Source organism: Sciurus carolinensis, chromosome 7, assembly GCF_902686445.1.
Source record: "Sciurus carolinensis chromosome 7, mSciCar1.2, whole genome shotgun sequence".
Taxonomy (NCBI): Eukaryota; Metazoa; Chordata; class Mammalia; order Rodentia; family Sciuridae; genus Sciurus; species Sciurus carolinensis.
In genome coordinates this window covers 125,264,276-125,278,774 of record NC_062219.1, presented here as the reverse complement: position 1 = coordinate 125,278,774, position 14,499 = coordinate 125,264,276, and the positions used below count along the sequence as shown (strand labels likewise).

The 14,499-nt window shown below is 38.2% G+C and overlaps 1 protein-coding gene across 1 annotated transcript; it reads left to right on the top strand.

The window, feature by feature from the left end:
• Positions 1–5,729: 5,729 nt before the first annotated feature.
• On the top strand, positions 5,730–6,662 carry LOC124988877 (olfactory receptor 2G3-like). The gene has a single exon (XM_047558690.1). The coding sequence runs from the start codon at positions 5,730–5,732 to the stop codon at positions 6,660–6,662; it is 933 nt and encodes a 310-aa protein (XP_047414646.1).
• The last annotated feature ends 7,837 nt before the right edge of the window (positions 6,663–14,499 follow it).

Genomic DNA, 14,499 nt, shown 5'->3' with positions numbered 1-14,499 from the left:
AATTCTTATCCAACTACTGTTTTCAAACTCTACTTGGAAGAATATCATTGGTATTTTGATGGGGACTTCATTGAATCTGTGTAACAATAGTGGTTGTATAACCATTTTGACAATATTAATTATCCCTATCCAAGGAGAGACTTAATATAGTCTTTCCATCTTCTAAGATCTTCCTCAATTTCTTTCTTCAAATTTTTTTTCTTTTTGAGGTTATTGTGAATGTGATCATTCTTTCTCACAGATTCACTATTGGTATATAGGAAAGCTATCAATTTTTGTATGTTGATCTTGTATCCTGATACTTCGCCATATTGGGAAGCTAGGTAAGAAAGAAGGATGAGAGGTTAATGAAGAATAAAAATATGGTAAAAACCTAAATAAGAATATCTTTGCATTGATTATTGCTATATGTCACACAAAAAAAGTCTGATTGATATTTCTGCCTCTGAGATCATAAAGCTTCTGAATGAAAATTAAGAATTCTATTTACATGTTAAAATGAACCCCACTATTATGTATAACTACAATGCACCAATAAAAACATTAAACAAGGAATTCCATATGCAGTAGCAGTTAAAAGACAAGTACATAGGTATAAGTATAATAACATGTTTAGCTCACCAATGTAATAATTTGAGTCAATTTAATTTAAAAACTTGAGTAGATGAAAAAAAAATTATGTGAAGTTTTAAAGTACCATAAAATTATCTGTAGTAATTTGATAATTCATCTGGAGGAAAATGTCAAACAAGGAAAGGAGAATGCAGGACAGGAGTAGCATAGGAAATGGTGTGATAGGAAATGTTCATACCACAAATTATAACTATTGTTTAAAGCTAGAATATTCTAAATAGTATTGTGCTCTTATAACATTGATTTTTATTATTGAATAGCAAGAAATTCCTTTCCACTTATTTAAGTCATTTTCATAGAGTTCTTTTATAGAAAATTAAGTGGCATAACATAAAAGTAGGCAAAATGCACAAATGGTCTGTAAATCTCAATTGTCATTTTCCCTAAATCAATACTTTAAAAGTCGATTGCCAGGAAACATAATTATATTAAATTCTATGTTGGAAATGCAATTTTAAAAACAGCATAAAATGATAGAATTAAAAGTTGAAATCTGTTTCTAAGAGAAAATCATAAAATATAAGAAAGGATCATTTTTTAAAAAAAGAAATAAATACCTAAAATAAATGACAAAACATTAGCAGTCTAAACCACCATCATATTACCAACCTAATTTACCTTGAGTTATCTCAGCAATTATTCTAAACGGTTTACTTACATCATCTCATCTACCCCTACTTTAGACATCTAAGAAAATTATTATCTACACTTTACAGATGGGAAAATGAAACTTAGGTAAGTGAGTTGACTCTTCTTTCAAAAGGAGCAAGCACCTCTTTCAGGATTTGATCCTAGGAGTTCCTGACTTGGGATCCTGAAACCATTTAGAAATAATGCAAACCAAATCAAAATGGTTATGGTTAAATATCATGAGTTTAATTAACTGAATAAAAATTAAATGAAGAATATTACAAATGAAACATCTGATTTTAATCTAAAATGGATTATAATATTTCATATTCAGAATTCTGAAAGGGAAGGAAGAATACATATTGAAAGACAGTGAAGACAGATCATCTTTTTATTACTCTAAGAGAAAAATTAAAAGTTCTTACATCTGTAGTATGTAATTAAGGATTTCGACCCATTTTACTTCATTTTTCAGGTTCTTATACTGAATATTTATTATTTTTAAATAAATATGTGTATATTTTTAGAGCTCTCAGGTCTTAAAATAGCTTATTACATGAAAATTCTATATATGGACCATCATCAAATGTCCAGCTAAATCAAAATTAATATATACTTCTCAAACAACCAGAATTAATCAGCATTTACTCAATGTATAAGTATTTGATGTGTTCAAATCTATGTACATTTACTAAAAGATTTTCTATGTAATTTTACTGAAAGATTTTCTTAAAAATAGAGCCTTTATCTATCAATGTCTGGCTTACATATTATACTTCATTTTATAATTTTTATTACATGCATAACATGTTTAGGTCACCAATGTAATAATTTGAATCTTTCTATGTCTTGGAGTTTCTCTGAGTTGCAGGTAGCAATGATTCTCTCCCATTCTATAGACTCTCTCTTCATGTTCTTGATTGTTTCCTCGCTGTGAAGAAACTTTTTAGTTTAGTAATCCCACTTATTGATTCTTGAACTTTAACAGTCTTTTTGAGGAAGTTGACTCCTAAATTGACATGATGGAAAGCTAGGCCTACAATTTCTTCTAGTAGGTGCAGGTTTTCTGGTCTAATGCCGAGGTCCTTGATCCACTTTGAGTTGAGTTTTGTTCAGGATGAGAGACTGGGGTTAAATTTCACTTCTAATAATATGTATAACTAAAAGAAGTGAATAAAAAGAAAAACATTTTTAAAAAGAAATGGGATTATGCCAGTAGAAATGCCACCAACTTAGATTTAAAGGACAGAAATGGGTCAAAATGAAGGAAGACTGTCAGATTTGGGGGATTATCCAGCATGGGGGTAATAAAGCTATTTGATTGTAAAAAGTGAAGAGTGACCACCCCCTCCCAAAGATTATTCACAGAGTAGCAGAACTGTTGCTCTCACCGCAGGCTCAGAGTGCATAGACCTGCTGGCCAAAGGCTGTCCTGGGCTTCACAGAGGGTGCACATCTAGATTTAGGCAGGCCAGGCTGCTAAGGCCCAGGCACTCAGGAACCAGGCACTGCCCAGAGCTGAGGAGGCAGCACTGCAGCCCTGTTGGCTTGAAGCCAGAGCATCAAGTTAAAGAGGATTATTCTTGAACCTTAGAATCTAATCAAATTTGTCTTGTTAACTTTTAAATTTGCCTGGGGCCCACCATGCCTTTTTCCTTCTAATTTCTCCTTTAGTATGGGAATGTTTATTCCACGCTGGTTCCACTATTGAATTTTTGAAGCACACAAACTGTCTGCTTTCACAGATCAACAAGTAGAAATCTTGTCTCAGAAGGAATCATAACTTGAGTCTCACTCATTCATAACTTAACCAGTACTTAGATAAGACTTGGGACTTAAAGTTGATGCTGAAAAGAGTTAAGTATTAAGTGTTAGTGATTCTACATAAAAAGCATTATTTCTGGTGACATGAAGACTGTATTTTGAACCATTACCTAAAAGAGTTAATGAATTTCCAATCTCTCCCTTCTTTTATGCTGAATGTCAGAGTTCATTTCCTCCCCCATTATTCTGTCTTTCCCAGGAATCTGTTGGAGCAGTTCTTAGATCACAAATATTTGTATTTTGTTTGGTACTGGGGATTGAATTCAGGGGTGCTTTACCAGTGAGCTACACTCCAATCAGTTTTACTTTTTAAGCCAGAATCTCACTAGGTTGTGGAGGCTGGCCTCAAACTAGTAGTCCTGCTTCAGCCTCCAAAGTCACAGGACTACAAGTGTATCCCACTGTTCCCAGTTAGAAAATGAATTGTAACTTCATGAATGTTTATACAGATATGCACATTTCTGCACACACATTTATCAAACACATGTTCACTAACAAAAACAATTTTCAAGAAATTATTAAAATAATTTTTACACATTTAGTAGCATAGGTGATAGGAAATAGGTGAATGACCTTGATATGTTTCGCAAAGCTCATTATGAGTAGAACAGAAGGATGTCACCACCACCTGGAATTTTAATTACCCTCCCTCTCCATTATGGATACCTTTATAGGTATATGTATGCTTAGAAAGGAGTGTACAATTGATTGTTTTCTAGAAGAAATAGAGGCACAAGTCTCTGCAGTTCCTCTCTCCAGAGAGCTGTTTCCCTCTCCAATATAGCAATTGGAAATTGCTTGGGAAGGAGAGCTCCAGAGATGCTGGCTGAATAAACAAGCTAAGCAACATCTCTCCCCGAGGATAATTTGAGCTAAGAGATTGCAGAAGAGAGTTGATGCTAACAAGTTGCCCTCACGTGGTTCCTCCACCACCTCTCCTGAAACTATGTTCATGTACGACCTTTATGTCAAAATCACCAAGAGCCTCTACAGCTAGATCATCATTCTTCCTGGAAGGTAGGGGTTTCTTTCCATATTATGGGAAAAAAATAAAGGGAAATTCATGTTAAAAATTGAGGAAATCCCTTATCTTTTTAAGCAAACATAATCATTTACTATATTCTTAGTCATAAAAAATTGTCTAATGTCTTATCTTTCTCAACCAAAAATTCTCTTATCCTCATCTTGACTATCAGGAATGTGAAAGCGGAAGGAAAGAGTCCCATTGTGGAGTCTCCCTGGACAATATCTATTCATGGGCACATAAATAAATACACAAGGAACAAATTGAGACTATGTATACAACTAAAATGAAGCTCCTTATCTCTTCTTTCTTCCAGTAGACATCAAATACTTCAACATAGCACAGTTCTAGTTATTCAATAGTAGGCAAAATTATGCCAACAAAATCGAGGTCACTTCAGGCATAGTAGAACGTTCAGGATTTTTATTTTATTACCAAAATACTTGGTCAGATAGATGCTAAACAACGTGACCACCAGTTTACAATGTCAGTTTTCTTCTTTGTGTTGTAATTCTGGAATAAGGACTCACTACTCAAAATACGCAATAATTTCATCTTGGCCAAATTTAAGTTTGCAATTGATAATTACCATGGATTCAAAAGAAAATTAGGCACTTATTCTTCTTAAACTGGTTTGTATAATTACCTGAATCTAGGCATAATGGCCAAGGGATCTTGGATGTATTTGTTTTCTAGTTAGGCTGTTTGAGAGCAAATCAGAAATATTCATCAGTGAGACTATTTTAAAGGAAGCATTTTATATTTAACTCTCATAATTAATGTGCTGTAGTCCTTTTGGAAACTAAAGTTGACCAATCAGAAGTACAGATTTTCATAACTACATTTCTTAATTTTTGCAAGTTTGAATTATAAAGTCTATATAATTTACTTTATAAAAGGTAGTTGACCTTGTGTGCTTTAATAATAAAAGCATATTAAAGCTTTGGGCCTGAGAATCATCAAGGGAAATAGCTTACTTATTAAGACTATGAATTAGATTTTTCTAGAGAGCATTATTTTTAAAGCAGACCAATGTCTCCACTAGAGAGATCATAGAAGCTTTCCTTAATTCTATTGTTTGTTGGTTCTACCTTCAGTAATTGCTTGTTTCATAGAAAAGTAATGAATATGAATGATGGTCATATCTAACTGTTCTTGCTTAATATTCTAATTAATCTTACTATATCTCAACTATATATACCTTCTCTCTCAAAGTCCTACCGACTCTATGTATTTTTCAACTTATGTATATATTATATAACTATCATGTATCTGTGCATATAAAAATCATTTTATTTTCAACTTCTTTGCTTTTTCAGTTTGCACATTGATGGCCTATGTATTTCATTTTCAGATAGTTTGCACATGTCTCAAATCTGTTTTGCTATATGACCCTAATATCTATTCTGTGTTTAGCATGTTCATGGTATGCATTTGTCTCTTGTTCTATATGAAAAGTCAATTTCTCATTTGTTGCGTTATTATCTGTGTATATTATATCTCTGTATATAATTCTAGTATTGAAATGCTCACTATTTTTCTATTGGTTACAGAATAGGATTTTTCTTCTCACAGAAATGAAATAGAAATTATCAAGGTGACTCACAATTAAAAAACAATGAAAAGAACCAATTTTAGCAACCCAGCAGGTTTTATCTTACTGGGATTTTCTGACCAGCCCCAGCTGGAGATGGTTCTTCTTCTGGTCATCTCTGTCATCTACATTTTGACACTGCTGGGGAACACAGCGATCATACTTGTTTCACACGTGAACCCCAAACTCCACACGCCCATGTATTTCTTCCTCTCCAATCTCTCCTTCCTGGACCTCTGTTTTACTACTAGTATTGTCCCACAGATGCTTTGGAATCTCAAGGGTCCTGAGAAGACCATCAGTTACACTGGCTGTGTGATCCAGTTATACATTGCATTGGGATTGGGCTCCACAGAGTGTGTCCTCCTGACTGTTATGGCCTATGATCGTTTCAATGCCATCTGTCGACCCCTCCACTATGGTGTTATCATGCACCCAAAGCTTCTCCAGCAACTGGCAGCCGTGGCCTGGACCAGTGGTTTTGTGGAGTCCACAGTTCAGACCACCCTAGTTTTCCAACTGTCTCTCTGCAGCCACCACAGGGTGGATGATTTTATGTGTGAGGAGCCTGCGCTGATTAAAATTGCTTGTGTGGACACAACCTTCCTGGAATATGAGCTCTCGGTAGCTACTGTCCTCTATGTGGTTATACCTCTGGGGCTTATCCTGGTCTCCTACGGCTGCATTGTTAGGAGTATGCTGAGGATAAAGTCCACTGAAGGCAGGAGGAAAGCATTCGGGACCTGTGGATCTCACCTGATTGTTGTGGTTTTGTTCTTTGGGACTTTAATTTCTGTGTATATACAACCCAAGAGCAAGTACACACAGAATCACAGAAAATTCCTCACCCTTTTCTATACTGTGGTGACCCCCTCACTTAATCCTTTGATCTACACCTTGAGAAACAAAGAATTTAAGTGGGCAACAAAAAGGTTGCTAGCAAGAGATCCAAGTTAGGGAGAAATGCAAAACACACCCATGCAATCTCTCAGACTTTGGGAACTTGTAGGTACTATCTAATTATAGTTTCTTTTTCATCTATAAGGAGCATAGCTAAATCTCCTAAATAAAAGTAAATGAGAAATTTTCTTTAACGACATCCTAAACTTACCTACTTTAAGTCCTTCTTGTCCTCCTTTCTAAAAATGTTATGCATCTCCTTCTTCAGTACTTCATAAGAGTTTAATGAATAAATTAATATTTGTGAGTGAATCAATGTGTATGGAATGTATATGCATAAATAAATCTTATCAGAGTTACTGTTCTAATGACCAACAACATTACTGACATGGTTATAACAAACACATTTCCTTATCATAGAAGGAAATCCTCCACCTTGTAAGGGTAAGATTTGGATCATACCTGCAGAAGTTTAAATTTATCTGAGAAGGCTTCCTGTTGCTTTTTAAGGCTCAACATTTGATAGTACTATAGGCAGTGGATGTTGATTTGTAGTTTATTTGAAAATGAGAAGGCCTAATAGAAAACCACCATTATCTAACAGTTTGGGGGATGTTGATTCTTGAGCAGGGATGTTGATTCTTGCCCTCTGATTGTCATTTTGGTGAATTACTGGAAGGAGGTGGGTCCTTTAGTTAACTTTTTTTTGCAACATACCATACATATTGCACACCTGTAATCCCAGTGACTTTGGAGGCTGAGACAGGAAGATCACAAGTTTGAGGCCAGCCTCTGAAACTTAGTGAGACCCTGCCTCAAAATAAAAAACAAAAAGCTCTTGGGAGAACCACAGCCTCTGAGATGAGAGTCCCCTGTGCTTCTCCTTTGCTAGCAAAGCAATAAACCTTCTTTTTCCTTTTTCTCAAAACTATGTCCTCCTCATTAAATTAGTATCAGGGACAAGGACTAAGCTTTTGGTAACAAATTTGGCACCCCAAAAGGGACCCGAGAGCAGCCTCCACTCAGACTTTCCTAGGTAGCCTGGCTCTCCAAGCAGTTCCACTTCCATGCTGAAGATGCAAGGTGACTATTGAACTTAGGGAGAGTCAACTGCTAGTGAGTGAAGGGACAAATCAGTTTGCCTCAGGTCAAACTAGAGGAGCTATTCCTGTGAGTAAAAGGAGGGACTGCAGGACCACCCCAGCAACTGCCAAAGCTCTTTTTGTCTCAAGGAACTCCAACCTTCTCTCCCTGAAAGGTACAGTTTGCTCTATCGTGGTCTACTTTGAGAAAAAGGAAACTGAACTCAGTGAAGTCGAGACACTCTTGGTCATCTGGTAAGTTTCCCAGTGTGCACACTCAGACCCTTGATTCCACACATCTGGTTCCTCTTTATGGAAAAATCCAGTCTCTCCTTGTAGGGACATCTGTGGTGCCACTGGTGTAGGAGCCATGGTTGAACAGGACTCAAGAACTTAGGGATTTTTACTCCCTTCTGGTCTATTCTAAGTTTACATCTATTTATTGTCCTTGGGTTCAGAAAATCCCTTTAGTCATCTCTGTATTTTTTATTATATTTGTTACTGTCCCTTTTAAGACATGGGCAATATTGTGTTGACCCTATAGGTCATCTCTTGGGAAAGATCTTGTCTGCTCTGTTTTAAAGGTTTCTGTCTGTTGGCTATGGTTTTTGAGATCTTTCTGGTTGTCTGTCTGTTTCTTTTTGTACAATCTTGCAGTTGGAGTTGATCTTTCAAAGGTAAAGTAAGTAGAAGAAATTTGTGTATGCAGGTCTCTCTGTCTAAAGGTTCCTGTCTATCAACCATGGTTTTGGTAAACCTCTTGTCTGTCTGTGCTTTTTTGTGTCTGTTCCTGGCCCTTTAAGACATGGGCCATGCTGCATCGATCTTACCAGTAGTCTCTTGAGAAGAGAGACCCTGGCTGAATAGGTCACCTATTTGGTATAATTGTTATTGTCTAGGGATGCTGGGTTTGTTGTCTCCTTTCAGCAAATAATTAAAGAACAGGACACAGAAATAGCAAGCAAGAAGTAGGTTTATTGCAAAAGTGACAGAGATAGAATTCTCTAGAGAGAAATGGACCCCAGACCTGGGAATCTGATGGGGGAGCCTTGACCTGCTCTTTTTATGATCTCTGGAATGTCCTCCTCTCCTTATCTCCTCCCCTGTCCACACTCTTCTCACTATTATTGATTGGTGCCCTGCTTTTTCTATTGGATCCCCTACTTAGACGCAAGTCTATCTGATTGGGTCCCCTGCTTGTGTCCATGAACACTTTCCTCAAGCAGGAATTTGACCTCATCAGAAGACCTTCTCCATGCTCCTCTGTTCTGGTCCTGCCCCACAGCATCCTCACTCACCATCTTGCCCCTACTGCCTAAGCCTTTCTATATCTCCCTCATAAACCTAAGAGAAAGATATGACCTTTGAATGGTTTCCTAGATTATTATACAATCTTACATTTGGACCTGGTCTATCAGTGGTAAAGTGTATGGAAGAGATTCTCCATGCACAGGTATTTAAGCAGTTGCATGATAAGGGTGTGAATAATCAGAAATTAAGTTGAAGGTACTGTGCCTGGTGTGCAAGGATAGCAGGACACCAGCCCAGGACACCTGGAAACAGGAAAGCTGTCTGGGGTGTAAAAATAAATAAATAAATAAATAAATAATAAATAAATAAATAAATAAAAAGCAAAGAGAACCTGGTGTTCCGTCCAGCAGAACCGGCGCAGAGAAAGGAGACACCACCAATCTTTAGTTGACCAGATTTATTGCGTCCTCCCTGTTTTTATGCCTCCTTTGTTCTGCCACTCTCTCCCTTCTTCTACCCTCTCCCTCTCTCCTCTCCCACGTTCTAGTTTATCAGCCAATTATAGCAAAGCTTTCTCTCACACAGGAGAGCATGCAGAGGAATGTCAGCATAGCACTATATGGATCACGAGCTGTCCACGCACGGCATGATATTAGATAGCCAATCCTAGAGTCTGGCGTAAACAGTCATAAGTCTCCAAGGAACTAGTAGGCAAGCAACCTATTTGGGTACTTCCTTATTTTGGTATCCAGTGCCCTTTGGCTCACTGCCAGGTGCCATCTTGTCCAAGACGGCCCTCAACAGGCTCCCCCTTTTTGTTATAAAAAGAAAAGGACAGCGACTGTGCCTGACTTAGGTGCCAGAGTCAGACTTTATCCTTACCTGTCATTGGGAGTCAAAGAGCTGTTGGCATGCTTTGATCCCTGTCTTAGGTTGGTATAAAGTCCACCCTGTGCTTACCCATCATTGACTACCAGCCCTGTAATTGGGAGAGCCAAATCTGAGGATCAGAGCCTTGGTCCATGGCCATAAGGGCTTGCCACACCACTAAGACTTGCCGTCTTTGATGACTCCTTAGAGACAACAGATATCTGAGCAGCAATAATAACAGCAAGAACAACAATCCCATCATAGCAAAACTTCCCATCCATTGTTTACCAAATTGTAACACTGACTATAAGAAACTAATGACTTCTGGCATACCCGGGACCTTGACCTGAGTACTATTTACCACAAATATAGAATTTCTTAATAGGGTAGTCAAATTAGTAAACTCTTTAGTCCATGTCCCATTAAGCATGCTACCAAGTCGTTTGGACAGATTGGCAGCAGTAGTAATATTAGAATAGGGTTTTGGGGTAATGCATAGTGCTTGGGCGTGCACTAGACAGTCCGTCTGTGTGGTAACAGTCAACATGTCCACTTGTTCTTGTAGTAAGTCCACTCCTTGGTTTAGAATCAGAATTCCCGTGGTGAGATGCACATTGATGTTTTCCTGGGCTGTCAATGCTTCAACAGTGGCTTGTGACAGATTGTTGAGCGCATGAGCAGTAGGAATAGCAGTTACTAGGGCAAGTCCAGCAGCAGTGGCAGCAGCCGCAGCAGCCGCTGCAGCAACAGCGATGGCTGAGATACCAAAATCTCTTTTTGCTTTCATGGGTAGGAAATTCCACTCACTATGTATTAAGGTCACTGGGACTGGAATGAATTTTGGAATCCTGGCAATCACAGCCAGAGGAAATAGTGAAGCATCCCAACAACTAGACACATAACACTCTTAACACATAACACATAACACTCTTAACACATAACACAGTTAAAGACCTCAGTATCATTATCATTGATATTAGTAATGTTAATATTAAACTTAGAACTGTTAAAATGAACACAAATGGAGTCGTGACACATACGGGAGTAGGGGGAAAAGCCTGATAAAAGGAAGAGTAATTGGCCTTGCACCCTGTATAACTATAAACAGGTGTATTACTTCCCTTTATATAGGTTGCTTTAGACTGTACCTTTAATGAATGAGAGAGAGATTGCCTCCCTGTATTACTGCAGTTTCTGAGGTGGCTAACCAGAGGAAGCAAAGACTACCTCTTAACTTGGAGTTTAGACTAGTAATAAGTGGCTTTACAGTGGAACCAGCTGATAGGTAAGGAATACCTAGAAGTTCTGTACTAGGAAATAATTGAGGGAAAACTTGTGTGCCATGAGTGATATATCCCCAAAGGTTTTAGGAAGAGCTAACAACAGCAGGCTTACCACCATCACCATCATTTTGTGTTTCGGTGCCATTTTCTTTCTTATGGATAGTTCTTATCAAGCGCTCCGGGACCCAGATAGGTTGTTGTTGGTCCTGAGGAAAAACACAAACAGATACTCTCCCCCAAATTAATACTGGGTCAGGTCCTTTCCAGGACCCAGTCAAGATGTCTTTCCACATTGCTTGTGGATGGCCACCAGACTTTCCACTAAAATGTCTATCAGCCGCAGTACAGTCCATAGCATCCAAAGTAAAAAATTGAGGGTGAATAAAGCAAGGTTAAGTCTGTTCTTGGGAGGGGCTAATGCCCCTATTCCCCCTTTTTGTTTAGTTAAGCGGACTTTCAATGTTTGATTAGCCCTTTCCACGATAGTTTGTCCTTGTGGATTGTAGGGCAATCCTGTAGAATGATAGGTATTAAACTTTGAGCAAAACTGTTGAAATGAAGAAGTATACGCAAGCCCATTATCTGTTTTAACTGATTTTGGCCTTCCCATAGTAGCAAAGGCTTGAAGGCAATGACTGATTACATCTTTTGTCTTTTCCCCTGTATGGGCAGTAGCAAATATATATCCTGAGTAAGTATCTACAGTTACATGTACAAATCTTAAAGTACCAAATTCAGGGATATGGGTGACATCCATCTGCCATAGATGATTTGGAAGGAGTCCTCTAGGATTGACTCCAAAATGAGGAACAGATAAATGAGGCGCACAGGCAGGACACTGTTTTACTAAATTTCTGGCTTGTTCTTTTGTAATGTTATATATTATTTTGAGAGTAGTAGCATTGACATGAAAATCTTTATGGAAATTAATTGCTTCTTGTACAATATTAAACACATGAGGATCTCAAGTAGTTGAGTCTGCAGTAGAATTTCCTTGAGCTAAAGGCCCAGGTAAGCCTGAATGTGCTCTGATATGGCCTATATATAAAGGTTCTTTGCAAGCCCACAGAAGAGTTTGTACTTGATAAAAGCATTGTTGTAAGGTAGATTGAGGACTAATGGGTCCAGCTGTCTCAAGCCGGGGCACAAGCTGGGCAAAATAGAGACTGTCAGTATAAATATTTAAAGGTTTCTCAGGAAATGTTTGTAAGGCAGTTATAATTGCTTCCAGTTCAGTTTTTTGAGCAGACTTATGAAAAGTAATAATAGTCTGTACTTTATCAGAAAGTACTGTAGCTGTGCCAGAGGAGGAGCCATCTGTAAAGATTGTATTTGCTGCTGGGATAGGTTGAGCCTTAACAACCTGAGGGAAAATAACAGGATGTCTTTTGAAGAAGCTGACAATAGGTGAACTTGGCAAGTGATTATCAAATGTGGCCATGGTGGAACAATAGACAATTGCCCAATCTTCATTATTGTTAACTAGTATTTCAATCTGTTTAGCCGTGTATGGGACAATAACTGTCTTAGGATGAACTCCAAAAACTCGAAGGGCTGTCTTAAGTCCTAATGTAACTAGATTTGCTACCATCACAGGATATGGGGAAACTGGCAAATGGATCCATATCAGGGGTCCAGTTTGCCACAACAGACCTGTAGGAGTATATTCAGAATCTAACACTATGAGGCTAAAGGCAAGGATAGATCAACTCTATCACTATGAGCATTTTCTAAAGCTTGTTCTACTAACCTCAAGGCTTTTCTACCTTCAGGAGTTAAATTTCTGGGGGATATAGGGTCTGAATCTCCTTGGAGAATATCAAACTGAGACTTAAGTTGACCAGTGGTGATTCCCAAATTTGGTCTTACCCAATTTATATCACCTAATAATTTTTGGAAATCATTTAGAGTCTTAAGCTTTTCCATGGCTAATTGATTTTTTTGTGGCCTAACACAGGTATCTAATATTTGATGTCCTAGAAAGGTAATAGGGCTGTGGGTTTGCACCTTTTCTGGGGCCACATGTAATCTCCATTTTTCTAGGGTATCAATAATATTGTTAAATGTCCTAAATAAAGTCTCCTGTTTTCTGTGAGCCAAAAGAATATCATTCATATAATGGAGACAATAAAGTTCTTTATAATTTTGTCTAATCTGTGATATAGCCTGGCCAACATATATTTGACACATAGTGGTACTATTTGCCATTCCCTGGGGAAGGACCACCCATTGGTATCTAGTATTAGGCCCTTCATTATTTAAAGAAGAAACGGAAAAGGCAAATCGAGGGCTATCCTCAGGATGAACAGGAATGGAAAAGAAACAATCTTTTATATCTATAGAGATGATATGATAATGTTTTGGAACAGCAGCTAACAAGGGGAGACCCAGTTACACTGGGCCCATAATCTGCATACTGGAATTTATGGCTCTCAGATCTTGCAAAAGTCACCATTTCCCAGACTTCTTATTTATGACAAAAATGGGTGTATTCCAAGGGGAAGTGGAAGGAATGATATGGTTTTTCCTTCAATTGTTGATTAACTATTTCCTGGGCCGCCTCTATTTTTTCTTTAGAAAGGGACCACTGGGGGACCCAGATAGGATTATTGGATTTCCATGTTATCTTTAATGGTTCAGTGGCCCCTCCAGAAAACCCAGGCCCTTAATCCCTGTTTGTCCTTTGGCTTGAATGGGGCAGTTAATACCTTGTATATTCTTGCCTAGTCCTTTTCCAGGGGTATAACCTTGTCCCACCATGACTGGTAAAACGGTTGGATTTAGACAGGAAATATTTTGTTCAACTGAGGAAGAAATGACAACATCCATCTGTGTTAAAATGTCTCTTCCCCAAAGAGTGACAGGCAGGTGAGCTAATACATAAGGTTGGAATGTCCCCCTTTTCCCATCAGGGTTCTCCCAAGATAACACAGCTGAACTTTGTAATGGTGTTTGGGCAAATCCAAGTCCCCGTAAGGTAGTACTGGATGCTGTAACAGGCCATGATTTGTTCCAGTCCTTCTGTCTTATAATAGAGATGTCAGCACCTGTGTCTATTAGACCCTCTATGGGAGTACCATTAACTTTCAATTTAAGCATGGGTCTATTTTTTGTTGATTGTGCCCAAAAGACACCCGATCCTGCGGATCCAAACCCGTTGTCTCCTCCAGTCCTTTGTGAACTGGGAAAAGTCCCATGATGGCCAGTCAATATCAATATTTGTGCTATTTTGTCTCCTGGAGAAACAACAGATACTTCTCGAGGGGAGGATAACATAATCTTTATTTCTCCAATATAATCAGAATCAATGACTCCTGGCAATACTTGTAATCCTGACAGTGTTGTGGAACTCCACCCCAACAATAATCCTGCTGTGCCCTCAGGGAGTGGTCCATGTACGCCAGTGGG

Coding starts and splice junctions, on each gene's coding strand:
- LOC124988877 (XM_047558690.1), top strand. CDS start 5,730: ATGAAAAGAACCAATTTTAGCAACCCAGCAGGTTTTATCTTACTGGGA.